Source organism: Siphateles boraxobius, unplaced genomic scaffold, assembly GCF_051911475.1.
Source record: "Siphateles boraxobius isolate OS27281-9 unplaced genomic scaffold, OSU_SipBor_1 32, whole genome shotgun sequence".
NCBI lineage: Eukaryota > Metazoa > Chordata > Actinopteri > Cypriniformes > Leuciscidae > Siphateles > Siphateles boraxobius.
In genome coordinates, this window is record NW_027508942.1 from 851,226 (window position 1) to 878,933 (window position 27,708).

A 27,708-nucleotide genomic window follows, 5' to 3' on the forward strand; every position below is an offset into this window, starting at 1 on the left:
GGAATTGCAAATCCAATGTAAATTTCAGACAGGCCTTTAATGGTAATGGTTTGGTTTAGTTGACGGGGGTTGTGTGTGTCTTACATGCGCTTCATGAGGCACACGCACATCTGCACACGCACGCAAGGTCTCTCGCTCTCTCCCTCTCTGTTGTGCGCAAGCTACACTGTTTGCGCACGCTACACGGTTTGGAGCTCGCGAGCTCTAGATTCTGGGAGATTTGAACTAACTTTCGGGCATCAGGGAGACGCTATCAATATGCGGGAGACTCCCGGAACTTCCGGGAGACTGGTGATGTCTGTTTATGTTCTGTTCTAGGTACTCTTATCTGTTTTGCTTCCTTTAGTTCCTGTTTACCTGCTCTGTTTAGTTTCGGTTTCCTTGGTTACATATAAGCTTCACCTGTGTCTAGTTTGGTTTCCTTTGTTCTAACCCAGTATTTGTAGCCCTGTGTTTTGTTTTTCTTTGTCGGTTCTCATTTAAGCATGTTTGTGTTATCCTCTCAGTGATATCCTGCGTGTTCTTTCTGAGGGCCTTTTGGATTATTAATAAAGATTTGTTACACCAAATTATTTGTTACTCCAACGTCTATAGTTTTTATGAGGGCTGAACTACAATATTTATAGTTAAATAATATATATAGTTTAATAATTTATTTATATCATTAAAAAAAAATATATATATATATATACATATATCACATTAATATTAACAATGAAAAATAATAATTAACACACTATGTACTTTGCATTATAAGTGTTAAGTTCAGCCTTCACCTAAAGTTGATTCATAGATGCACACATACTGTATTTCATAAAGCTAGTAAAGAGTAAAAGTAAATTACACTAGCTCACCTGTGCAGGATATGATGTTTCTAATCTAAGACACTCCTGCAGTATTTCACACATGTGTGTGGCAATTAGAGCAATTACAACCCCTGCCAGCTCAGAAATTGAGGAACTGACCCCAGGGTACATATGATATTATCTATATTCCCTTTGGTGCCACCAGCATACGATATCTCTTTTTCATTTCATAAGACATTAAAACATTGTCCTAAGAGAATGGTAATGGCCTTCCGCGCTGTGCACTTCTAACCTTGCAGCGAGAGGGCAGAACAGAAAACCACATTTTACTGTCTGTCAAGCATGTAATGAGCTATGTCCCATTGTCTAAGTGTTCATATGGCCCATTTCATGACATTGCTTTGACTTTTCCAGATTTGTTTTAAAATATAGATGGCTAAAAATGGAAACATTCAACAATTCAGGTGAGACTAAGCTGTGCATCATTCATAAGTAGTTCAGGTGATTCAGGAGATCCGTTTTCAGAATTAAAACCCTTCCGTTTTTTTTCCCACTTCATCAGCCTCAAATTAGGTTAATAATGTTTTTTATGAGGTCAGTATGGAGTTAATAACATGAGTAAGCATATCATTTGCGATAACATAAAGTTAAAATTGCATATACATTTTTTTTAGCACAAATAGGCTAGCTTTAAAAATCCAAAAATAATAATTATGTATAAAAACAAAATGAAGGGATGTTCCCTAAATAATAAATTGCTAATTAGCTATGATGAATAATTAACAAGCCATACTATGTTTTGACTGATTCCATATGTTAGCCTTAATTACTCATAACTATAATCCATTCATGGTTTAAAAACATAAAACATGTGATGTGGCATGAATTTTTTAAAGCAGCTCCAGATCAATAATTAGTGAAGGTCAATGGATTAACTGAGAGATGCTTTTCTCCCCAAATTTAGAAGCATCACAAATTATTTACATGACATTTACATGGGGATTCTGTATTGTGAATATAGTCAAAGCTAAACGGCATGACATTCAACATAGGATTTTTTTAGAAAGGACAATTTGAAAGAGTTAAAAGAAGAATTCTGGAGAATCAATAAATTATGATTAGTTAACTGCCATGGTGTGAATAATATGTAATAAAAAAGCAACTGTAATCTGACTATGAGCATTTAATCAGTTACTACCCAGCACTGCCTATTTACTAAGAGTAATAGTTTATAGGTAGAAATAAGGTACAAAGTTGTCCAAGGGGACTGTCCCAGTGACAAACTGATGTAAAACATGATGGAACATTTGGTTACACTTTATTTTAAGGTCTCATTACTGAGTAATATTAATTAATTCATTTCTGACAGCGTATATATACCGTACATGTGAGCAACTGCCCACTTCAGTCACGGATGACATGAATCACACACACCAGCTCAGTCAGGGTGGTACACTAGGGTGTCTTCAGGATCAGGAATGTTTCTACACAGGCACTATTTAAAGCATCCAATCAGGTAGGATTACCACCCGGGGAGCAGAAGAACTCTGGACGGCACAGACGTGCAGATGATCAGCTGAGTGTACAGTATCTGTGACAAGTTTGGAATACAGCAAAATCAACACTGAATTAGAAACATTTCTTGAACCGAATCAGCATATAAGAATGATTTCTGAAGGATCATGTGATGTGACACTGAAGACTGGAGTAAATGATGCTGAAAATCCAGCTTTGCATCACTGGAATAAATAACGTTTTACAATCTTCTTTTAAAAACATTTTTAAAAATGAACTTCTCAACAATTGTGTATATCAATCCTCCAGAAAAGAACTATGCTTTACTATAGACAATAAATGCAAAAACACAATTTAGAGACTCCATATGTATAACTATTTGTAAGTCGCTGTCCGTTGAGTTACATGCTGGTGAAGGTGTTGACGTACTACAGTACCAGTCTGCCAGCATTATTGCTATTTCACAAATAAATTCAGCCTGGATGAGCATAAGAAACAGCTGGACATCTGCACGTCTCTGCTGTCCTGAGTTCTTCTGCTCCCATGCCAGCCGGTAACCTGATGGGATGCCTTAAATAGTGCCTGTGTAGAAACTTTTTCAACATTGATAATAATAAGAAACATTATAATTGTTTGAGCACCAATACTAATTGTTAATAACTGACCACCAAATAAGTATCATGTGACACTGAAGACTGGAGTAATGGTTATGAAAATTCAGCATTGCATCACAGAAATAAATTATACTTAAAATATATATTTAAATAAAAAACAGCTATTTTAAATTGTAATAATATTTCACAATATTATTGTTTTTACTGTATTTTTGATCAAATAAATGTAAGCATAAGATCATCGTTAAGGATCCAAGCCTCTCAAACAATAGCCTGTTCTTCTGCTGCAGTCAGGAAAATGGTACCACATCTTTTGGGCCAATAAATCAATCGTGGATCTGTTTCCTTCAGGCCACCAATATCATTATTGAGGAGACAGCACGGCTGCCACACACAAACCATAAACTCTATGAGCACCTTCATCAGTATGCCAGTGCTTAGCATACAAATGGTTATTATTATTCATTCAAAATTTTGTTTGCATATTTTTCTCCCTGCACAATTTAGACAGAACAGATTCAGTGTACTATTTTAGAATAAATATAATGTATCATTATTATTATTTGTGTATTTTAATAGATTTTTGCTAATATTATTTAGGGACATATGAATGAATTTGACGGAGAGATTTTTTTCTATCCTCTTATACACAGAAAAATGACATTCATAGTCAACAACACATTCTTATGAGACGACCTCACACTGCTGCACAACATCTTTAGACCGCGCTCTCTTAACTAATTAAATCTAAATTCTGTAGACAAAACTTTTTTTTTTTTCGTCCTATGCCAATTCTGTCATGGACACTGTCAAATATTTTTGATCATACTGAACTCTAGTGGCCAGATATGGACAATACATTTTATAAATGATTTTATCAAACTAAAAAATTTCAGTGGGGATCCAAAGATCATTGAAGTATCATGAAACAACACACATTTATTTTAGTTCAAACTTCAGTAGGCTTTTTCAGTGCATTTATTTGCATGGTAAAATGAATAGGGTAAAGCTCATACGTTTTAAAGTCGGCATGAAACTGAACATCCAACTGAAACAGCTTCACCAACTTCTAGAAAATAACTAGGGTGGGCCTGATTTTGTCCACCAGGAATTCATTGGATCATTGTGGTTTGCTATTGCTGTGATCTCATTTGAGTGACAGGTTTTCTCACCCTCACGACAGTAAACACATCATCAGAGAAGAGGAGAGATTTTGTTGCAAGTGAGAGGAGAAGTTATTTTGATTAAAGATTCCAAGGGAACATTAAAACAAGTTTAATATTGTTTTTTAACAACATTAAAAAAATCATTTAAAACTAGTAATAATGTGCATGATTAAATCATAATAAACACAGCAATATTCCATGAAAAAAAAATAAGAATGGTCAATTTTGATTTCAATTTGATTTAAATTATTTATCAATGCATCTTTAAAAAAAAAAATTAAATTCACATACAATCGTAATTAAATCAATATAACTTCCCCTCCCTCTTGCAGAGAAATCTCTTCTCTGATGACCTATTTACTAGCCTGAGGGCGCCCTATATTTCTTTCTTATTTTTTTTTTTTTTTTTAATATATTTCTTTCTTATTCAAGACGCCATTTCACTCGGATATACGTCACAATAAAACAAAAAACAACAACCCAACTTCTGTTTCCATATAACATATTGAACATTTCATTCATATTACCCTGGGGAAAAGTTTCATTAAACCTATGTAACAGCATGCCTCATAGTAGAATGAATGCATGAAAGTGTATTTTTATTGTATTCCCTTTTTATCCACAGTAATATTAAAGTAGGCATACTATAGCAATCTATAACAAAAATATGAGGCTATTTTAGATTTAATTTTTAGAATACACAAACATTATTATAGGCCTGATTAAGAGTGTGACTTTTGACTCAGAGCTCTATAGTCTACAAAAACCTACAAGGTGTTTTCACATAAAAGTAAAAGCAATTGTTTTCTAACCCTCAATAGCCTATTCGCACCACCTTGTGGCCTTAAACAGGATCAATTTCTAAACAATGTAGGCTAAACAAAATAAATGCAAAAATATTGACAGTTCCGTTTAAGCAAAGAATGTAAATTCCAGTTATCGACATGCATCTCTTTTATATAATTCAAGCCAACGGTCGTGCAATGGATAGTTGATGTTGTGTTTGTTTTGAGACATTTCAGTTCATGAAACTCACCGGCGGGAACATAAACGTCACGGGAGCGAGCACGTCTAAGCTCCGCCTTAATCTCCTCAACTTTGTTGCCTCTGCGGACGCGCGCCAGATCAGATCACTCGCAGCATCTTTCTGAAGGACATGACTAGACTAAACGGACAGAGAATGGATGCAAACGTCGTGGTACTCGGCACAGACAATGTTGGAAAATCTGGTAAGTTTTTTTTTTTATTATATACTAAAATATACATCCATAAAATGCATTTACTTTTCTTTAGTCATCATTTTGTCACTTTTTGAACATCTTGCCTTTATAAGCAAATGCTCATACAAGTTTTTTTGTAGCACTTATTGTCCGATTCCTGACTCGTAGATTCATCGGGGAATATGGGGATATTGGTATGTTGCCCTATTCACTAATACGTCAGGCCTACCTTTAATATTTTAAAATCTGTAGGCCTACTAACTTTTATGCTTTCTTTACAGAGTCTCTTTACACTCACAATGTCGTTGTGGATGGACGAGAGCAAACTCTGAATATATGGGATGCACCATATTCACAGGTGATTCAGTGTTTCAGAAACTGTTGAAAACTTCCAAGTTAACTTTTTTTGTCAACTATTTAATCTTTTCAGATATCCCAAGAAACCAGCATAAACCTCTAAGATGACGTGCTGGTCTTAGCTGGCCTAGTTTGTTCCTGAACAAAAAATAAATAAATTTAGTCCTGGTCCGCTTTATGCTCACATTGGCATTTTAACACCAAAACTTAAGATCAGAGGTGTCAATTCCAGGGGTCAGAAAGTAAAAGTCCTGCCATATGTTTATTACACCCATTAACTCAGCCAGCTGATTTCACTAATTAGTTCTCTCTCCTGGCTGAAAAACTGTGCTAATTAGCAAATCCAGGTGATTGGAACAAAATACTGAGGAGGAATTTTACTTCTGAACCTGGACTTGACACCTCTGCTTAAGATACAGAACCTAAAGGCATTGGGATACTTACAACCTGATTGGTCGGCTTTTATTACGTATATTTCATGACGGAACTTACCGAACATCCAAAACAATGTGTGCTGGGCTAAATGCGCTCGTTGTATGTGCCTACATATGATTGTATTTTAACCTGAGAACTCGTCAAGGGTATAGGCATCAGAACCGAATCTCCTCGCAGCAGATCTTCATTTGTGTGTGTGATGGAGGGATTCCAGCCACTGTTGTGACTCCTTACACATTTTATAAGCTCTTCACAAGTTCTTAGCATGGTCAGAATACCATCATATGTAGGCTAGACACATACAACAAGCGCATTTAGCCCAGCACACAGCATTGTTTTGGATGTTCGGGAAGTTCCATGTCAGAATAGGCAATACGTCATAAAAGCTGACCTATATCAGGTTGTGAACGCATCTTTTTGGCTTTAGGTTCTGTATCTTTAGGTTCGGTAATATAAATGCCAATCTGAACGCTAAGCGGGCCAGGGCTAAATTTATTTATCTTTTGGTCCGGAGCAAATTAACCAAACAAATCGAACTACAAGTGTGAACACACCCTTAGAAGTAGTTAGGATCTTGTCAGGCTAGGTAAACCATTTTAAACCAGCTAAGACCATCAATTCAGATTATGCTGGTTTCTACTGTTATCTACTGTTCTACTGTTGGTGAATAAAAAATCATAAATAAACTATCTGACATGTTGAATAAATATGCGGTGGTTGTCTCCCCATCAGGACCTGTCCTGCGAGTCCTTGATGTGTGAGAAAAGAGTCCAGTGGGCAGACGGCTTTGTGCTGGTCTACAGCATCTGTGACCGAGCCAGTTTCAACGCAGTCTCCAGACTCATCCAAACAATCAAAGCCACTAAGGACTTTCTGGGCTTTGAGAAGATGCCCATAGTTATTGTGGGAAACATGAGAGACCTGCACCATCGCCGTACGGTCCTCAGCGAGGAGGGCAGGCTGTTGGCGCTCTCTGCCGACTGTCAGTTTTATGAGGTCTCGGCTGCTGAGAACTACCACAGCGTCCTCATGGTTTTCCACGGGCTGGTTGATCGCATCAGGGAGTCCAGGGTGTCTGTGAAAAAGTTAGCCGGCATCAAGGGCATTGTGAAGAGCATGTCTGCAGTGTTCGCCCGCAGGCGAACGGATTCGTTGTGAAGCTAGTGAGAGCTCTGGAAATAAAGCTTACTGTATGTGGTCTGATATGACCTATTTTAAACCATTGAGAGGGACGAACTATTGCTGTGGCTCCTAAAAGAGCCCGGGATCTCTCAGATGACTACAGCTGGACCTTCCACTATGAGATTGTCTTAGTTTGTCTGCTAAAATGAGGGCATCCATTGAGAATGTGTTGAAAGTGGAGAGTTTCAATACAATGCTTAAGATGCTATGTGGCAGCAGATTATAGCAATCACAAGTGGAGTTAATATTCCACAGTATGATCTCATTTGCTTACTTTAAGCAGGAAAGATTTCAGTGCTTCTGCAAATAATCATGATGAGTGTTGGCAACTGCTAAAACACTCTGGTGATGAGGGCCGTGGGAGTCATTCATGATTCAATGCTGTGTTCTAAAAATATAAACAGACGCAAGACGACAATGTCTTCTGCTACAGTTATCAAACACAACAGTCTCCCACAGTATTATCATACCGAGGAGTTGTCATCAGCTCAAGGCCGTCTTGCAGTTTAATCGCAATGGACTTTTTGATGATTGTGTCTATGTGCATTCAGATAACAGCACAATGTGTTTTTTTCCCAGCTTCTTTTCTGAGGCTGGTCAAATGCTTTATGAGGAACAGACTACACTGTGTAATTGTGCTACAAAATATAATAAATCACATAAAGACTTCCCCTGAATGCTAATACACAGTGCAATGTTACAATCATCAGCATATGAATATGCTGTTTTTGTATTGAATACATTGTTACACCAAAATCATGTATGTTAACTTCAGTTGATGAAAGATTGCCAATAGAAATCTGAAGTGAAACAAATGGAGTGAATACATGGTGTACAGCTGACAGATAAAAGTGAATTTATTTGTCATATATTTAGAGACCACATACATTACAAGTATGCATGTAAACATTTTGATCTGCTTTTTCATTCTGATATAATGACTAAAGAGAAGCTCAGCAAATGTTGTAATTATTCCTGTTATTCGTATTTTAAAAAATGGAAAAATTTAGGCTCAAAATAGTCACAGGCCATTTTCTTCAATTATCATGCTGTATGTGTTGCATAAATCATCTAAAATAACTGAATAACCTCTGCTGTAAATGTCATTCTGGTATCTTGAAAGAGATACAAATCTGAGGACTTTACCATCGAGCTCATTATCCACTCAAAAACTAATAGAGGCAGTGACATGGCAACAACAACAAAAAATTATTATGAAGTAAATAATTTATACTGGTACTTAATGGGTCACAACTGTGCAGTTTTAGTGTAATTAACTTGTTGTGTAATGATGAAATCTCATTCCTCACATCTTGCTTTTTGCAAGGGAATCTTTTGGAAAAAATGTAACTATGATCACCAATTGCTGTGACTGTTGATACAATAAAATATCAGTGTAAATTAGCCAGGATTTGCCCTCTGTCATTAATGATATTTCCCTTGGTCATTAATGATATTTCCATCTGTCATTACTGATATTTGCACCATCTCTGCAATTACAGTTAGTATTATACAATCAGTCTCAAATAAGACATTTGTATATTTCTTACAAAACACATGTTATTAATACTAAAGATATTCAAGCCACACCACAATTTTTAATTCAGTGTTTTTTTCTAAGCTACACTATAGCTAAAAGTTTAAAAGTTTGAGGTCAGGAAGATTTTTTGTTATTGAAAAATATATATTTTAATTTAGCAAGGATGCATTGAAATGATTAAAAGTTACAGTAAAGGCGTATATAATGTTTTAAAATATTGTCATTTTAAATTAAACGCTATTCTATTGAACGTAATTTAAAGACTCCTGAACAAAAGCTTGGTTTATACCATGAAATATTAGGCAGCACAACTGTTTTCAACATTGATAATAAAAAAGTTTTCTGAGCAAATCAGCATATTAGATCATAGTATAGTAAAATCTTACTGACCACAAACTTTTAAACAATAGTACTGTATATCAGTTCTTACGAATGATTTATGTGCAGAACAAAACAATTTTGCTTTATTATAGAAAAGAAATGCAAAACAGTTCAGAGCCTCCAAATATATAACTAGGTCACTGACTTGAGACTTTAAAAATCATCGCTCCATTCTCACTCGGCGTTCCTGCCGATTGGCACTGTGTGAATGTTAGAAGAGGAGGAGGAGATCTTGGTGTTATCTGTCAAAACTCTTCCTAGAGAATCGGTGGTTGGATGATATCTTGTTGCCACCCCCAAGAACTACTTTCTGCTGCATAGGAATCTGCTTTATTAACTTCTTCTTCAGCTGACGGGTTTCCTCCGATATCTCTTTGGGCTCTTTAGTCTTAAGAGGTGGCTTTTCAGAGTTGTCACTGGGAATGTGCATGTGGTCTACTAAACTGGACTCCAGCACCAGGGAGCCACACAGACATTCTTCTGCTCCATCTTTCTCAGCCAGTTGGGAACCTCCTGGCTTGGAAGATTGCCTAGGAATCTGTTATGAAAGAAAACAAAAGCCTTTCTTTAGTTTTCCACATGTGAAAGATCTCAAAGGTAGCAGAGATTATGGAATTTGGCTGTCAAGTATTCACATGGACGCATAAGTAGTAAAAACAGGCAAAAGTCCTAGAGCTGTATAGCTTAAATGAAAAACATCAAGTATTCCTTGTCAGACATTAATGATAATGAAAGCCAAAGACTGCTACTTCACAATGAGGACTATTACCCCTTTTCCATCCAAAAAGAACTGGTTCGGAACTCGTGCTGTTTCAAAGTTGGTTCGGAGTTGGTTCAACTTGCGAACCTTTTCAGAACCTGTTTGTTTTTCCACTGACTAGAGCGCCCAGCGAAGGACGTTGTTACGTCACTGTGTACGTCGCTATACGTCTTATCTAGAAACGCTTGCAAGTACAACATTACTTTGGGATTATCTCTAACTCGTGTACCAAGAAGGCATTATAAACAATTGAAATATTTAAGTCTTTTAATCTTTTCCTTTGATATGTAATCTTTTCTGATTAGCTATGTACCCCTGTCTTGTCTTTTTTCCGTTTATTTGTTCTATATTGTGACTGTTTTCTTCTTTGCTTACATAATGTTTTCAATAAAAAAAATAAAAAATAAAAAAAAGCTAGAAACGCTTGCGCCACCTTCAAGCATAACAATTACAATGGCGGACTACATCGTGTTTCTGCAAATGTTTCTCCTGGCTTTGCGGTCAGAAAAGATGTTTAGAACACATCTAAACCCGTCCCCATCCCCCGACGTAAGCCTGACGTGGTAAAAGAACGGTTCTAGTCCAGCAAAGAGTTGGTGCCGCTTTGCAACCAGTTTTCCTGGCCGAGAACCGGGTCTATGGCTGTCGAAACACAAAGAACTGGTTCGCGAGTAGGCACCGGCGCCGAACCGGCTCTCAAAATGCTTTGGTGGAAAAGGGGTATATGTGGAATATTGTGGAATAATACTTTGTTGGCCTGTCTCTTTTACAAACACAAAACATTTTTGACTATAACACTGTAAACCTATTATTTGGGGAATACCGATTCTCTAAAATACAAAAAGTCCCTGAAAATACCATCAGGAAGGAACAAGTCACACAACATTTCCCGATATGTGGACTGACAGCCAGTTGCTATAGGGCAGAGTAACTTTGGTGCCAGACCTATTGGAGTCTCCTCCTTTTGTCTAGCTATTTTATGGGATCCCAAACAGTCCCAGGCCAGGGGTTAATTAGGGAGGGATAGCTCTGTCTGTGGCCAATTACAACTCTTTGTCACGTTCCCTGACCTCCATTGCCTCCAAAGTCTAAGTGACTGATCTCTGAGCAACAGTGAAGGCTTAAGATCCACCTCATTAAAGGAATAGTTCACCCAAAAATGAAACTTCTGTCATTATTTATTCACCTTCAAGTAGTTCCAAACCTGTAGGAATTTCTTCTTCTTTCTACTTGTGTAATGAGATATTGGAAAACATAATAACAGAAGAAAACACAACCAAATATAAGCAAAAAGAAAAAGGCAAAGTATTATGGCACAGGGGCCTAATTGGCAAGGTTCTGGTAAAGAAATTGGAACAGCAAACAAAGTAAAAAACCCCAACACAATAAAACACAAAAACAACACAAAATCGTACACTAGGCATAGGTTTATGGCACAGCGCCTAAATGAGTGGATCTGGCACCAAAATTGAAAAAGAAAGGCCAAAGAAAGTTTTTGTGGAATTTTGTGTAGCCAGGCAGAGTAGAGTACCTTATCTACTGCTAAGAACGTGAAGTAACGTGTGGCCACGGTGCTCTTCGCTGTTAACACTGGTGCTATCAGAAATCTTTCACTCCAGATTTTCCACTCAGTTAAACTCACCAAGATCCTTATAAAACACGCAGACGCAAGCATCAACGTATCTCTCCCTCTCACTTCTACAGATAAACTCATGAACAAAAACAAAAAAAACTCACAGACAAAACAACCCAGATATCTATAGAATGATAAGATCATCTGTGAGACGTGACTCACTTCTCAGTCTACACAAATTTTTAAAACAACAAAATTTGTAACAAAGATAATAAAGGCAATAAAGTGTTCCCAAAACTCTCTAAATGTGTTTTAATACAACGCTAAAGCAAAATAAATGCATTTTGTGAGTTAATTACTTAGAAAAGGATTATAATAAACCTGAATTGTTGTTTTGTTTTGTGAATTTTAGGTTTCAGGTAAGGGATAAGGGATATTTATCCTCATGTCGTTCCACACCCATAAGAACTTTGTTCATCTTTGGAACACAAATGAAGATATTTTTGATGAAATCCAAGAGCTGTCAGTCCCTCCATCAGACCTCCAGGATCCAGACGATAGGAAAGATATAATTAAGGTATATGTGCCTCCAGTGGTTAACCTCAATTTTAGGAAGCAACACAAGTGCTTTGTTGGCACAAAAAACAACAACATAATTTACCACTTTATTTATGAAAATTTTGACCTGCAATCCAGTAGGGGGAGCACAACAACGCATGCGTGTCGTGTTGACTCGAGAACGGAAATTGTTCCGTTAACACGCTTTGGATAATATTATTTTGTAAACATAGAGGTACATTATGTTTTTTTTTTGTTTTTTTTTTTACAAAGCACTTGTGTCGCTTCATAAAATTGAAGTTAAACCACTGGTGTCACATGGATTACTGGACCTTGATTTTGTAAATGGAGGGACTGAAAGCTATCGGATTTCATCAAAAATATCTTCATTTGTGTTTAAAAGATGAACAAAGGCCTTAAGGGTTTGGAACAACATGAGGGTGAGTAAGTAATAACAGAGTTTTCATTTTTGGGTGAACTAACCCTTTAATTGAAAATATATTACAAAACAAACAAAGAACAAAGGGAGAAAAAATACAGGAAATTAATAAGTAAATGAGGAAGAGCAGATGATACAAATGAGCCAATACTCAGGTAACAAGACGGGTGGGGTTAAGACAAAAGACAACAAAGCACATGGCACATAGAAACAAATAAAACAAAGCCATGTGCTCACACATTAACATGACATGAAAATGCATCCAATAAGAGCTCTCACCGACTGCATGTTCCCACAAAACACTACGACATGAAAGCATGTGGCCGATGGAAAACAAGAGCCATGTGCTACACAGAACAAGACACGAAAGCACATGGCCGATGATTAACATGAATCGCATGTGTAACCCCTCAGGTCCTACTCGCCCCTCTCTGTGTGGGTCTCCAACCCGGGTCTCCGACATGCGCTCTAACAAAGAGGCTAAAGACCAGTCACTAACATCTGTCACTAGAGCACCTCTTGAGATCAGGGGAGTGAGGTTTACTCGCACAGCTCTCACTAGCTGGCCCTCCGTTTCACATCCAACGTAGAAAATGACAACACAAGAACGCCTGGCCAATGAAAACATAAACCAGGCACTCTACAAAAACACTATAGACAAGAGAGCACAGCGAGTGAATGAACACAACATGAAGAGTTAAAACATGGAGCTTGAATGTCCGAACCCCAACACACTGAACCAAACCTGAGATGGATAGAAGTGTCAGGATCTGAACATACAACGTATCACTCAGACAAAAGAGCGCACGTTCAAGCTAACTCTGAACCGCACACTCACAACGAAAAAAAAAAGTTGAGTGTCAGAGCTCTGTTACCAATCTAAGAATAAACCAGACTGAAGTGATAAAATCCTGACATTATGCAACTCCACTCACAAGCATTGAGTCAAATTGCTTGTATGCAATTCGTTGTATAGAAGTCATGTTCCAGCTGCTTTCTGGGTATTGTGATGTAATCAACACCTCTGTGCCCAGTCCTTTCACTTCACATGTTTGTGCCAACGGTCTGTGGATAATTACAATATCAGACCTTGTTTCCCAGAAGCAACCATAGGTTTTGTACTGGTGGACATCTTCCAACAAGACTCGCCAGCTGTTTTTCAAGGAATCTCAGAACAATATGGCAAGAAGAGTAATGGGGAACTTTGAATGATTCATTACGTTTCTCTCTGAACTCATATGGTACACACATTGCAATATAGTTAATAAAGGACAGGGATTTAAAAAATCTTTTATTACTTGATGACTACTAGGTTAAAGAATCCACTGAATATGTACTCAGCATGTCATGAGAAAGCTCTGCAGGCTGAAGGGAATCAGTTCAGGTCTTTATGAATCTGTAAAATTGAATGAATATTACTAAATATCACATGCACATGTAGGCCTGGTTTCACAGACAGGGCTTAGATTAAGCCAGGATCAGGCCTTAGTTCAATTATACATTTAAGTATCATAAAATTGCATTATAAAAAACTTTACTGGTGTGCATCTTGAGACAAAACAACAGCCATGACATATTTTGATGTCGGTGTAAGTTGCTTTCAGATCAAACATGAGTTTTAGTCTGGGACTAGCCTTAAAACCTTGTCTTTGAAACCAGGGATTAGAGTCTTTGTATAATATATTTTGCAGTGACACAAGGCCAAGTGTCAATTATTTACAGAATATGAATGATAAAGAATGAGAATGTCTTGCAATAAATATTTTATGGCTGAATTAATTTTAACATTTCAGTTTGACCTGCATAGAGCAGTTACATAAGCATAAAAAAATACTTCACCGTCAAAATAAAATCAATTCTGCTTAAGCTCAGAGAAGCTTGACACTAAAATCAAATTCATTCTATTAATTATGTATTCTTTTCATTTGTATTATTTTCTTAATACAAGGATTTTTTGAAAAAAGTCTCTTATGCGCACTAAGTCTGCATTTATTTATAAAACAGTTATATTTTGATATATTATTACAATTTGAAATACCTTTTTGATATTTTAATATATTTTAAAATGTAATTTATTCCTGTGATGCAAAGATGAATTTTCAGCATCAATACTCCAGTCTTCAGTGTCACATGATCCTTCAAAAACAAGTATTCTAATATGCTGTTTTGGTCAAGAAACATTTATTATTATTATCAATGTTAAAAATAGTAGTGCTGCAGTTAATATTTCAATGAAAGCATAAGCATAAAATTGACTTATGGTTAGGCTTAGGACAGTTAGACAGTGTCAGGACATCCTTCATACACTCTGATTCCCTGAATAACATCCCTCCACATTTGACAAGTCACCAAAAGAACATCCAAGAACGCACTGATAAGTCATGATTTAAATGATTTCTCTGCATGTCAGCTGACTTCTCGGATCTGTGGTTGTCTGGGATTGTCATTACCTACATGTTTACCACTGACTCTCTTTGTGCATAGAAGAAAAAACAATAACAAATAACTGATGAATGGATAACATTGAAAATAACTGACAACAAAAGAGATTAGCTTGTTATAAAAGCAAAAAAAAAATTAATATTAATATTTACCAGACCACAGAGAGTCTAATTTTAAAGTAAATAAATCAATATGAAAGTCAGTATATAAAAATGTCACAGTGTGCCCTCATGATATTTAAAATATTAAATACCATTGAGGGCACACTGTGACAATCTTATTGATGTTCACATAAATACTTTGTCACTTTGTCATTTACATAAAGAATCAAGAATAAGTGTCCAAAAATTCCAGTTATCCAATATCCCTGTGCCATTCCTGATATCTCCAGTGGAGCCTAAAAAGGCCAGTGGTGATCTGATTTCTAAACATATTCCTAAACATGGCCCTTAGACTTGTTATGCATTGCATAACTTTTTTTTTGTTGTTTTTTTCTTATTGCACCAAATTAAAACTTCAGTATCTCATAGTAACTACAAATGCTCATAATCTACAAACACTACTGTTTTAATATACAATGAATCATAATAATAACAATAAATACACACTACAGTTCATAAGACACTGCCGTCGGTGTGTGAGTGAGTGAGTGAATGGGTGAATGTGAGGCAATATGTAAAGCGCTTTGGTGGCCATTGGGTCAGTGAAAGCGCTATATAAATGCAGTCCATTTACCATTTACCATTTACCATTGCAAGACTGGAAGTCTCTTTTGCTCACCAAGCCTGCATTTATTTGATAAAAATAATCTGTAAAAACAGTAATTGTCGTGTTCAGTTCAGTTTATTTTTGTTCATGGACTTTCAGTGAGTATCTGTCACAAGTTTTTTTGTTCAGTTCTTGAGTGTTATTATTAAAGTGTTGTTTGGATTTCATCTTCTGAGTCTTCAGCCTGTTCCTGAGTACACCAGTAACTGTTTTCCATTTTAAAATGTAATTTATTCCTGTGATGGAAAAGCTGAATTTTCAGCATCATTACTCCAGTCTTGAGTGTCACATGATCATTCAGAAATCATTCTGATTTGGTGCAAAAAGAAAGAAACATTTCTGATTATTATCAATGTTGAAAACTGCGAAACTGAAATTGATCAATTTAATACATCCTTGCTGAATAAAAGTATGCATTTCTTAAAAACAGTTACTGACCCTATTTTGAATAGTAGTATAAATAATAATAATTAAAATAAATAGAAACTAAAATAAATAAACTGTTATTCAATTACTACTTAAGTTTAAAGCATTATTAAAAGTTGTTAAATCCAGACAGGGACAGTAGCCCTTCATCTGCCTGCAGAAATAGTCAGATCAGATCTATAATCTAGACAAGCGCCATCTCATCTGTTTTTGATTCAGTCCTTATGTGTGCATCTCCTCTTCACACAATACTTCACAAATGCGTCGAAAACATGTCTGCACACGCTTGTGTTGCACCGGGTGATCCGTCTTCTCAAAGAAAGTAAAACTTAACCCGCTTGACGATAATCTATAAAATACAAGCAGGATTCAAAGGTATTTCAATTAAATTTCACCAATTGCTTCTATTGGAATTATAGATTAGAGTGCCCCTATTATGCTTTTTCAAATATCTTTCATGCAGTGAGTTACATAGCTTCTTGTAAATGTAAAATGTCTGCAAAATTTCAAAATTCTAAGTGCACGATAAATGGAGTTACTGTCTCCCGAAAGAAAGAACCGATGCTGCGAAATGAGTTATTTCAGTAATTCATTCAGTAATACAGTAATTTCAGCAGCAATTGAAATATAATGACATCATATTTAAAAAGAACATCACACACCTGATGAAAGCATTTCTGGAGCTCTATAAGGAAACAGCCAAGCAACCGAAACAACATAAAAGTTATAATAGATTATGATTACAATTATTTCACGATTTCTAGCAGCAAAATGAATTTTACGTGACAGCATTAATTAAAGTTTCTTAAGGGTCAAGAACATTTTTCTAAAGGCACTGAAGACATAATTATTTTACAGACAGCAAGTTATCTGCATCTCCTGTGCAGCATCAAGCCACTCCCATAATACCTGACTAAATTAATGCTTACACTTGATTGATTTGACAAATGATTAGGCTTACACTAACTTCTACACTACTTTTTGTTTAAGACTCAAATAAAATGATTATGTGATTATTCCCTCACTAATAAATCTCTCAATGAGGCTATGTCTATTGTTCGTGGTTCAATAGGGAATAGGGTACACTTGTAAGAAAGTAGCAGTGGCTGGGACAGACTTGAAAGGTGCTCTAAGTGATGTCGGGTGACGTCACTTCTTGTTGATGTTTAAAGTATTGTCAAACAAAACGGAGGCTAGTTAGACCCTCCCTTCTCCTCATCCGCGCACTAACCCCCCAAATCCCTCCCCCACATCCTCCTCTTCGGTTATTGGCTGGAACAGTTTGTTATGTTTCGTGGTGCGGGTTAGCCCAGTTTGTTTTTGTTGCCGTTTGTGGAGCCTGGGGTGTCTGCAGAGTCCACGTTTTTTTAAAGTGTGTTCAGGGGACAGGCAGCTAGCGGATAGTTGAAGATGTTTGCTGTATGTGACAAAAAATGTTTTGGCCTAAAAAACACGTGACATCGCTTAGAGCACCTTTAAGTATCACCTCCGCTTAAAAAGATGCAAATTAATCCTGTTTACATGAAATAAGCCTCCTCCAGAGCAGGTTTGAGCTTACGGACCAGTTGCCATGACAGCAATCATGTATCAGAATCATGTAAAATCGTCAACAGTAAAATCCACGTATACGAAGAACGGGCCCCAGTTGTACTGTATTTCAGATTTATTTAAAATGAACATTTTAATTAGTGAAATTAAAATTTTCTCGACTAATCAAATTTGAGAACTGGAACAATGCTTTAAAAATTCAGCTCTGTGAAGAAAAAAATTACTAACTTAAATTATGAACCTCTTTAATTAACCTGATCTTACACATTTGTGAACATTAAACATTATTAAAATAATTCAATGTCGCTTTAGACAGAATCCATGAAGGAAATATTCCCCTGCTATGCAGAGCTGGGTGATGATGAGGTTGAGGTGTGTGTGTTTGTGTGTGTGTTTGTGTATGTATGTATTGAAGATAGTCCATTCACATGTGAAGAGTCCACGTGAACTAGATTCCAGATGCGTCAAAGCACGTGAGGAGCCAAATCAAATCAAACCTGAGGACTCACTCACCAGCCCATAATAAGAAAGGTTGTGCAGCGCTCGCTCCCTGACTGTGCCAAAGGAACCCAGGACTATGTTGACTCCATCCTTAGCCAGGTTGAAACTGGTTTGAGGGGTTTTCTTTACATTACCCAGCACAGATTTATTGACTTTAAGTAACTGCTGCCCTAATCCACTGACCAGACTCGGCAGCCCATTACTCTGCAAGGAAAAATAGCATCTTAATATGAGTGTGCGATGAATATGCAATCCAACATTTTTCTTACGCTTTTACGGAGATCTGTTTATTACTCTCCAAATGTATTGTAATGATTCTATAATATACTACAGAACGGTTTCCTGCCAGGACTGTGAATAATCTCCTTGCCCATCAATAAAAATGACCATTGACAATGTAATGTTTCTGGTGTGGTGACATTAGCGAAATTCCGCGGGTAAAAAATGTCCATAGTCTGTTGTCAGTAGTGTAGTGGTGTATGAAGCGTTGCTCACACAGAAGTCACTTTCAAACCATGCAGGTTTCTGTTGGTCAATGCACTCGAATAGTGAGCAACTTGAACTGCGTGGGGAACTTTTTTTGCCCTTACACGAAACTCCTGATTGCACAGATTCCTATTAAAATGACTAGGTTTCACCCCCAACATTTACAATGGTAAATGTGACCGCACCTTAAGACTTTACACACATCAAACAATCTAGGTCAAATAGTGAAATTGGGAAGTTCAATGGGGCGTATGAATGTTTATGGTATTACAGTAAATTGCAGGAGATAAATAGCTAGCCAGAACATTTGTGGTTAAAATATCCAGAATGGAAGTGAAGTTAAAAAGATCAATATTTTAAGTTTATGTAAGTGGTAAATATTTACAATGGTCTTACATTACTAGAACCATTGTAAATATTAGATCCACTCAAATATTTAGATTATTTAGATTTACATTACATTAGATCCACTCACCTCGAGCTTCTCATGCTCATTATTGGTCAACTCCTTCTGAGGACCGTGCTGTTGCCCATCTTTCAGAAATGCTGCAACAGAGCTCGGGAGTCCTAGTATTACACCTCCTATAGTCTTCATTGTCTTCATGGTATATTCAACCTTAAAAAAACAAAATCAATTTTTTATATGTTAGTGTAAAGACGATAGATTTGCATATAAAATGTATATAAATCAATGCAAAGAAAATGCATGTGCCCGATTTACTGGACTCTCTGTTTGAGTCTACTGGCTTGGCAGGGTGTGGATACATAGTAATTTGGCGTACTAAGTGTACTAATTGAGCGAGTGGTATGCACAACTGGTTTTCAAAACGAGGGCCCTTAATTTGCTGTGGGCTCTGTGAAGAGTTGTACAGAATTACACTTCAAACACTTCAAAAGGAAACATGTGCTCAACACTGAAGTCACATTTTGTACTTTTTGGAATGACAAACTAACACTTGAATACTGTTTGCTGCTTACCAGGGGACTCGCGCCAGGGATCTGTGTGACCAGTTCCTGACCTTGACGTTTGGAGCGCTGAAGCTGTGCAGCTGTCTTCTGAAAGGCACGTCTGCAGACGGTGTCGGCCAGCGCTCTCAGCCGGCTGAAACTGGGATTCTGGCCAGAGGATCCAACATCAGGCTCCTGCTCTCTCATACTCCCATCATCCTCTGCAAAAGCAAACAAAAAATCTTATGTGAGGACATAATAAACGGAAGGGTGGTACTTAGACTGCTTTCATGTTCTATTATAGAGATTCAAACACACACATATTATTCGCTCACTCTCTGTGACAATAGACTGTGAAAAGGATCACAGAGCGGTTACAATTCCTTTAGAAATAAAAAAAACAACAATGGAATGAACAGACAGAATAAGTTATTGAAAAAGTTTGGGGTCAGCAAGATTTTAAATGTTTTTGAAAGACTCTTATGCTCACCAAGGCTGTATTTATTTTGATCTACAGTAAAAACATGATTTTTAAAATGTAATTAATTTCTGTTATGTCAAAGCTGTTTGTCAATGCTGATTTCCTCAAGAAACATTTCTTATTATTATCAATGTTGAGAATCTATGTGCTGTTTAATATTTCTGTGGAAACCTTGATACCATTTAAAAGTTTGGGGTCAGTACTCAGAAAGATTTTCTTTGAAAAAAATGAAAAGAAATGAATACTTTTATTCACTAAGAATGCATTAAATTGATCACAAGTGTCGATAAAGACATTTATAATGTTACAAAAGATTTCTGTTTCAAATACAGGCGGTGCATTAATCTTTCTATTGATCAAAGAATCCTAATAAAACATTTCATATAATATTATATAACAATATTACTATATGAAGTAATATATATATACATTATTTAATAATATGACAATTGTTAATAATTGAGCATCGAATCAGCATATTAGAATGATTTCTGAAGGATCATGTGACACTGAAGACTGGAGTAATGATGCTGATATTCAGCTTAGATCACAGGAATGAATTACATTTTAAAATATATTAAACTGTTCTTTCTAATTGTAATAATATTTCACATTGTTACTGTTTTTACTGTATTTTAAATAAATATATAAATATATACAATTACTAATTACTTAATTTGTGTCAACTATAACAATGCTATGATTTTATTCATGTTTTTTTTCTCTCCATATTTTCTTGTACACTGTTGCTTTTCCATGAATTGTTTTGTGCAGGCTTCACTGTGACATTTTACACGATATGTGACAACACTGTAACAACTAGCACCAGTTTCCGATATAGTGGGCGAAATGAATTCCTCCAGGCTAGAAAATGACAAAAACAAAAACATAATCTTCAGGTCAAAGATGATGTAAGGGTAAAAAGAGGAAATTCCTCAGGAAGCACTTCCTCTATGTGTATAAACAGAACATCACCAAATGTAATAATGACACACATAACCAATAAGCTCAAGGCTACAGAAGCATTCAGGCCGTCTCGCTCAATATCCAACATTAAAAGCAATCCAATTCAATTTACAAAGCCAGACAAAACACACACTAAACAGATTCCCTCTGCTGAATGTACCATTAAACATGGCCACAGAAAGACACAACCATGAAAACTGTATTGGGGTAGAAATAACGGCAACGTGCGGCTTCTTTAGGGCCTCGTGAGGAAGGAATTACTGCATTTGACACACTTTTACACACATGGATAAACAAAGGATAACCAAAGAGAGCTGCACACAGGAAACTTTACTTCTCTGTTTCTAAAGGAATCGTTGTCTCTGAGCAGAAACTGGTGTCTGAAGTCGGGTTCTCACCATCTGAGACACATTTTGAAAATCCTAAAAGATTTCTCTGATCCTGTGCCAAAATCTGAAGTCTTTTATGCTTTTGGTGTGAAAGGTCCTTTAAATGTGCCAAAAGCTTTTTTTATATTAAAAAACAAGCAAGCCAGCCCAGCCTAGGTGAGAAAAAGCAAAAATAATGTAATGCAATGCAATGCTTTCCATTAAAACTTAATGGAAAGTAAAAGTTTCCATTAAAACTTCCATTAAAAGTACAACTTTTACTTACTTTTTTCAGAAAGAAATACATTATTATAAGTTAACGCGTTACTTTTAAAAGTTACTTCCCTTAACACTGGTCAGGAGCACATGCACACTTTGTCTTTAGAGAGGTGACAGTTCTCCTTTTCAGAAGTATTTTAATATTATGTACATACTATTATACAAAATTATATTTGTATAATATTTGTATTATACAAAATTAATGAAAAATAAAATTAAAATTGAAAAAATATAACATTTTTATAACCAATAACTGGTTACTTGGTTAATAAACTATAAATAGGCCTAAGTAAAAACAAACTAAAATGGTATATATATATATATATATATATATATATATATATATATATATATATATATAATTTTAGTTCTGTTTTAGTTAGTTTTTACTTATTTATAGTTTATTAACCAAGTAACCAGTGAATTACAACATGAAGAGCTAAATAAATAATGATGTGATGAAACACCCTCTTTAAAACATCCTATTAACAAATGAAGAATTTTGAAGCCATGAATGCGAATACATGCCTCCGGCACATCTCTATAGAGGAACAGACACAGTGGACACTTAAAGATGAAATATTACAATAAACAGAGGAAACAACACTACTATATAGTAATTCTTCCAGGCAATGAGTCACACTAGACTAGATCAACACTTATTCAATCCAGAGCTCTATATTAACTTTATCTGTGCCTCTAAGACTTAAAACACAACAATGCAGTCCACAACACAATGAAACATTTTTATATGACGGTAGTTGATAGGAAAAATAGAATTGCAAAGACAATGTTTACATTAACAGAATAGATACATTGCTAAATGGATGGTTTAACTAGTATGGAAGCATATTTCTGACACATAATTACGATTCTGCAAAGTATTTTTGTCTTATGACATCACAGTAAAAATTAGGAGATAATAATTCATAATTATGGCATAAAAAAGTTTTTTTTTTTTTTACTTTTTATGTTAGAACTTTTTGTCATCCACTTTTTGTAATTTTGTCATTGTTTTATAATCATGATTTACCAAATGACCTTCCATATAGACACAGTTCAATAATATAGAGAAAAATAGAGTGAAAGCAATGTCCAAATGATAATGCACATATACAAACCCATGACTTTAACAATAACGTTTCGGCGACATCTAGTGTCTAGCTTTAAAAGCACATGCACTTTGCCACATTGAAATTATTTGATGATTTTCTTTTACAAAATGAGAAATGGTGAACGTTCATAAAAAATATACGCCCATATTCTGTAGGAATAAAAGCATATAACATTATTTGAATACCTGTCTCAGCTGAAGATACAGGAAGGACATATTCGACCAGGTTCTCCGTCAGACTCAGTGCCCTGTTGGCTCTCTGCTCAGCCAGGTACACAAGCTTGCTGTTAAGGACATACTGTATGCCGTCCCTTATGGCATTCTTGCTCTGCTGGTACCCAGTAGATACCTTGCCCAACACAACGTTAGAGGTTTGTTTGATTGGAGAGGCGATACCATCTTTGGCGGTTTCCAAAGTTGAAGACATCAGCTGTTTGATATTTGCTGCCAGCTGTTGTGGGACAAACAGACAAAGAACCTGCATTTTAAATGTCTTCCAAAAGTTAAAGGGAATCCAGATAACAACTAAGCAGTATTAACCACATTACCTCTGCAGGCTGAGACTGCAAGGCCGGTACCTTCTCCTCCAGGCGGTCCAGTCCTCTGCAGGCCATTGCATTGGCTGCTACAACTATGAATAAAATAATTTTAATTTTAATTTTATTTTATTTTTTGCGTTTTATAACTTGAGGGTGAACAATTCAAATATAGGCTACTAACACATCTTTCATTAATGCAAGAATATGCTGATTCATTTGATAAAAATATGAACAGGCTCTTTCAGAATGTTTTGATAATGCTAGCCTTACCAACTCCTGCAGAAATCATGAAGTTGACCTTTCATATCTGAAATCACTGCTGAACTGATCTGAAGCTAGGCTCTTATGCTCTCCAAGATGTATTTATTTGATCGTAAATAGTCAATATTGTGAAATATTTTTACAGTTTCCAGTTACTGTTTTCTATATTAATATATTTTCAAGCATAATTAATTCCTGTGATGTGAAAGTATAATTTCCAGCATCATTATTCCAGTCTTCAGTGTCACATCATCCTTCAGAAATCGGTCAAATATTTATTTTCAATATATATTATATTTATATTGATTCTTCATGAATTCATTATTGATCAATTTAATGCATACTTGCTGAATTACAGTATTAATGACCACAAACTTTTGAACAGTAGTGTGTGAGTTCATTTATGGTGTCTATAATTTACAAATAAAGAAGTCAAATAAATCTGATAAAAACTAAATAAATAACAGAATAATGATATTCAGTTTAAATACTGTAGGCCTATATATAACATACAAATTTTGATAATGCTGCAGTTACTGAATGTGGATTATGCCATACCAGACTACAAAATATCAAACCATTAGCTCATTACAAAAAGGAAATCACTAGTGAGTCAGAGTGCTAGTAACATGCAATTACGTCTCTCGGCAGATTAGTCTTGTGTAATGCTCAAGTGGGCCCTTGAAGGGTTCAAATATTTAACATTATTGCTCAATTATTGATCTAATCACAAATCAGAGTTCAGTTTTGCAATTCCAGACTATAACCCTGGCTGCATTGCATTTCTCAACTTGTATTTGGATTCATGTAACAAATATATTTGTACAAAACACAGAAGGAAAAAACATTAAAGAATAAACAGCACTTGGCCTATATGTATAAGTAGTTCAAGTTAAATCAATTATTTGTTACTGTTATCTTTTAATATAAATTAAGATCACTATTAAATGTAAATGAATTTGTCAAGTAAGGGACATCCATGCAGTCCAATAAACAGGTCACTAAACTTATCGATTTAGCATTGACCTGAAAGTACAGCATCCACTAGTGGACATGACAGAAGTAATTGAGGAGTCTAACTGCGTCTAGACAGACTTTTCCCCACTGGAGCATCAATATCCACATTTTTAAGACCAAAACACCTCATTATAGGCTTACCAGATTACTTATTTAGCAGGGTCTCACTAAAACAGACTTGATTGCAATACAAATATAAGATATTAAGCTGCTCGATTTGTTTTGTTCTTCCTATATTCTGACTAATTTATTGTCAAACTAGAATCTGAACTGCAGACTCTATTCCTTTAACACATTTGCTTACTAATTGTCCCCAAAACACAAAGACATTCTACAAAAACTGACCATTTTACTTGCTTATTGTTTTATTTTGTATTGGACATAATGTGCACTGGCCAAACATTTTAGACTGTTTTAAGCAGAGAAAGTTTCCAAATAGAACTTTCTAAAATTGAAAGTTATTTTAATAAAATAAAATAAAAAAGTCAATGGAGTTCATACTGTCAATTCTATATGATGTGATAAATTTCATGTAGGCTAATATATTATTCAAATAAAATTTCTCATAATGTCTTTTCTTGCATTGATTGTTTTATAAGCTTACGTTCCACTGGGTCCAAACAGACCCTGGAATGCAAAAGGTGTATACAGTTTTTAATGCTTTAGAAGGATTAAACCAGTTTAATAGCATCATGACTTTGAATAATAACACAGAAGATTTGAAGACTTACGCTGGGGCTCCAGTACATGAAGGGCAGGTTGCAAACTCCATACAGCCAAGCTGCCAGCCCTACTCACACCTTTCTCATACAGCCCACACACAGACCTTATGATGGAATGAGACTGTTTCGTACTGTTGTACGTCTTCTCAATGGATTCGAGAGCAGCATTGACAGATCGAAGATTGAGGATTCGAAGAAATACATTCTGTAAGGAAAAACTTGTCATGCTTTTTGTTCACTTTTACACTCACACATGAAAAAGTTCATTACAACAGTACAGACTTGAATATAAACGATAGTTTCTTATTTAGCTTTCTACCACAGTTTTTAATCCAGTTGAACTTTTTTAGCCCTACCTTTTCATGGCCTATACAACTGCTGATAAACAGAAGTGACCCTCAAAAATAACACATTCATATTAAAAAAGTGAAAGACAATAACCTTAAAAAAGAAAAACTGAGCTATCAGCAGGAGGATGCCACCTGTCACAAATTTGAAACATTACCTGATCCTTCAAAACTTCACCGGTGTCCTTTTTTTCAGATGCCATCTCCAATAGTCTTCAATGAGCTGGTGAAATATGTGGAGAGAAACTTTAGTTGGTCTAATCCCACATGTACACAACCATCTCGTGACAGAATTATTAGATCATGAGTAGGCTAAAGCATGTGTAAGTCTCACAGTAAAGCTCAGTAGGCCTATATAAGACTGACATTAACAAATCACAGTTCTACTCTGATTCTGAAATGAACAACACCCACTGAAAACTGGCAACCCTGTCATGATTTCAAAATCTGTCCCGAAATTATGCAAATGTGTTTTTATTGCTAAATCCCAAAGTCTGTATTTACCATGACAAACTGAACTCAAATTAGCCCTGTGCAACAGACAAAAAAAGAAAAAGAAAAAACCTTTCTAAAAAAATGATACAACGTTTGCCTGGCTGATGGTAGGCATCAGCATCACCCTGATGAAAAAAGGTTTAAAAAATTAGTTACACTCAACCTCGAATGGTCTTGCTAATCTCTCAGCCTGCAAGCTGGTCTCCTATAGCCTTACCATGAAAACTGTTTGAAGAGTTAACAAACCAGCCTAACAAGGCTAACTAAGACCAGCAGACCATCTTAAACTGGTTTAGGATGTTGTTTTTTAGCAGGGCAAATGCAGTGGTCTACTATTTAATAGTGGCTTGTAAAGTCAACGAAGGCTGAAACGTGACCACCACAGGGCTACATTTGACGGAAATATGCAGCATGTTACGCCTAAATATTAAGGTCATGTTAACACTATCTACTCAGCATTATTTTTGCTTGTTTTTTACTCATGTTGCACTTTTCCGCTAGAATGTTCTGTAGTGTAATAACATCTAGAACCACTAGATGTCAGTGTTCCACAAGCACCTGTTACTTTCGCTATATCATTTTTGCTACTAGATGTCAGAATTTCTCCAGCATTTCTACAAAATTCACCCTGAAAATGAGCCAATTATACTTTTCAGAAAATGACGGAAACTATAAAACGATGGTTGAATGTTTTTGCACATGAAAGAAATGTTTTCTATATTAGCTTTCTAGCATGTGAGATGTTTTCAAAAAGAGAAATGTTTATAGAGGCTGACAGAGTGTAAATTGTCTTAAAAATAAAGTTTTGCCAAACAGATTCACATAAGTATGTGTGATTGATGTATTTGGTGTATTCATAGCAGTGGAAAGCCTGTTGTAGACTGACTTTTTATGAGAAGGACATTTTGCTGGGAAGGATGTGACCTTTAAGCGCGCTCCTGAGAACCTCTCTTCCATTCTTTGACACATGAAATTGCTTGGTGTTCAGGATAATGCCGAAAGAGCTATTCTGTACTGTATTGTTAAAGGGATAATTTACCCAAAAATGAAAATTAGTCATTGATTTACTCACCCTGAAGCCATCCTATGTGTGTATGACATTCTTCTTTCAGACGAATACAATCGGAGTTATATTAAAAATTGTCATGGCTCTTCCAAGCTTGATAATGGGAGTGAATGGCTGTCTGTCTTTGGAAGTCCATCAAAGCGCATCTATTCATAATTAAAGAGCTCCGAGTGTCTCCGGGGGTTACTAAAGGCCTTCTGAAGTGAAGCGATGCCTTCGTGTAAGAAAAATATCCATATTTAAAACTTTATCGACTAAAATAATAGCTTCCGGAAGGCGGCCCTATGCAAGACGACTTAAGCCAAAAGAGTAACCCTTGAACTTGACGCACAATGTAATGACGGTAGTTGCTGCCTCTCGCGGTTCAAACAAAGGCCCTGTCCCAAAT

The 27,708-nt window shown here is 35.9% G+C and overlaps 2 protein-coding genes across 3 annotated transcripts; one reads left to right on the plus strand and one right to left on the minus strand.

Annotated features, from left to right (window-relative positions):
- The first annotated feature begins 5,181 nt into the window (after nt 1–5,181).
- On the plus strand, nt 5,182–8,699 carry LOC143700791 (ras-related and estrogen-regulated growth inhibitor-like protein). Its single transcript, XM_077194431.1, has 4 exons — nt 5,182–5,330; nt 5,462–5,515; nt 5,603–5,679; nt 6,846–8,699. The coding sequence occupies exons 1-4, from the start codon at nt 5,258–5,260 to the stop codon at nt 7,269–7,271; spliced, it is 630 nt and encodes a 209-aa protein (XP_077050546.1). The 5' UTR covers nt 5,182–5,257; the 3' UTR covers nt 7,272–8,699.
- Nucleotides 8,129–26,101, minus strand: plin1 (perilipin 1). 2 transcript variants are annotated; one of them, XM_077194425.1, is made up of 8 exons: nt 25,918–26,101; nt 25,422–25,617; nt 23,422–23,504; nt 23,060–23,324; nt 19,696–19,886; nt 19,193–19,333; nt 18,244–18,435; nt 8,129–9,754 (listed from the first exon to the last, which is right to left on the minus strand). In XM_077194425.1, the coding sequence occupies exons 1-8, from the start codon at nt 25,960–25,962 to the stop codon at nt 9,455–9,457; spliced, it is 1,413 nt and encodes a 470-aa protein (XP_077050540.1). In that variant the 5' UTR covers nt 25,963–26,101; the 3' UTR covers nt 8,129–9,454. The 2 variants fall into 2 exon arrangements, with proteins under 2 accessions (XP_077050540.1, XP_077050541.1); XM_077194426.1 differs by lacking the exon at nt 18,244–18,435.
- Between the last annotated feature and the right edge of the window lie 1,607 nt (nt 26,102–27,708).

Excerpts from the sequence above, each read along its gene's own strand:
- LOC143700791 (XM_077194431.1), top strand. The coding sequence starts at position 5,258 with ATGACTAGACTAAACGGACAGAGAATGGATGCAAACGTCGTGGTACTC. Across the intron at positions 5,331-5,461 it reads AGACAATGTTGGAAAATCTG|CACTTATTGTCCGATTCCTG; the intron begins GTAAGTTTTTTT and ends GTTTTTTTGTAG. Across the intron at positions 5,680-6,845 it reads GGGATGCACCATATTCACAG|GACCTGTCCTGCGAGTCCTT; the intron begins GTGATTCAGTGT and ends TCTCCCCATCAG.
- plin1 (XM_077194425.1), bottom strand. The coding sequence starts at position 25,962 with ATGGCATCTGAAAAAAAGGACACCGGTGAAGTTTTGAAGGATCAG. Across the intron at positions 23,505-25,421 it reads TCATGTACTGGAGCCCCAGC|TTGTAGCAGCCAATGCAATG; the intron begins GTAAGTCTTCAA and ends TTTTATTCATAG. Across the intron at positions 19,334-19,695 it reads TCCCTGGCGCGAGTCCCCTG|GTTGAATATACCATGAAGAC; the intron begins GTAAGCAGCAAA and ends TGTTTTTTTAAG.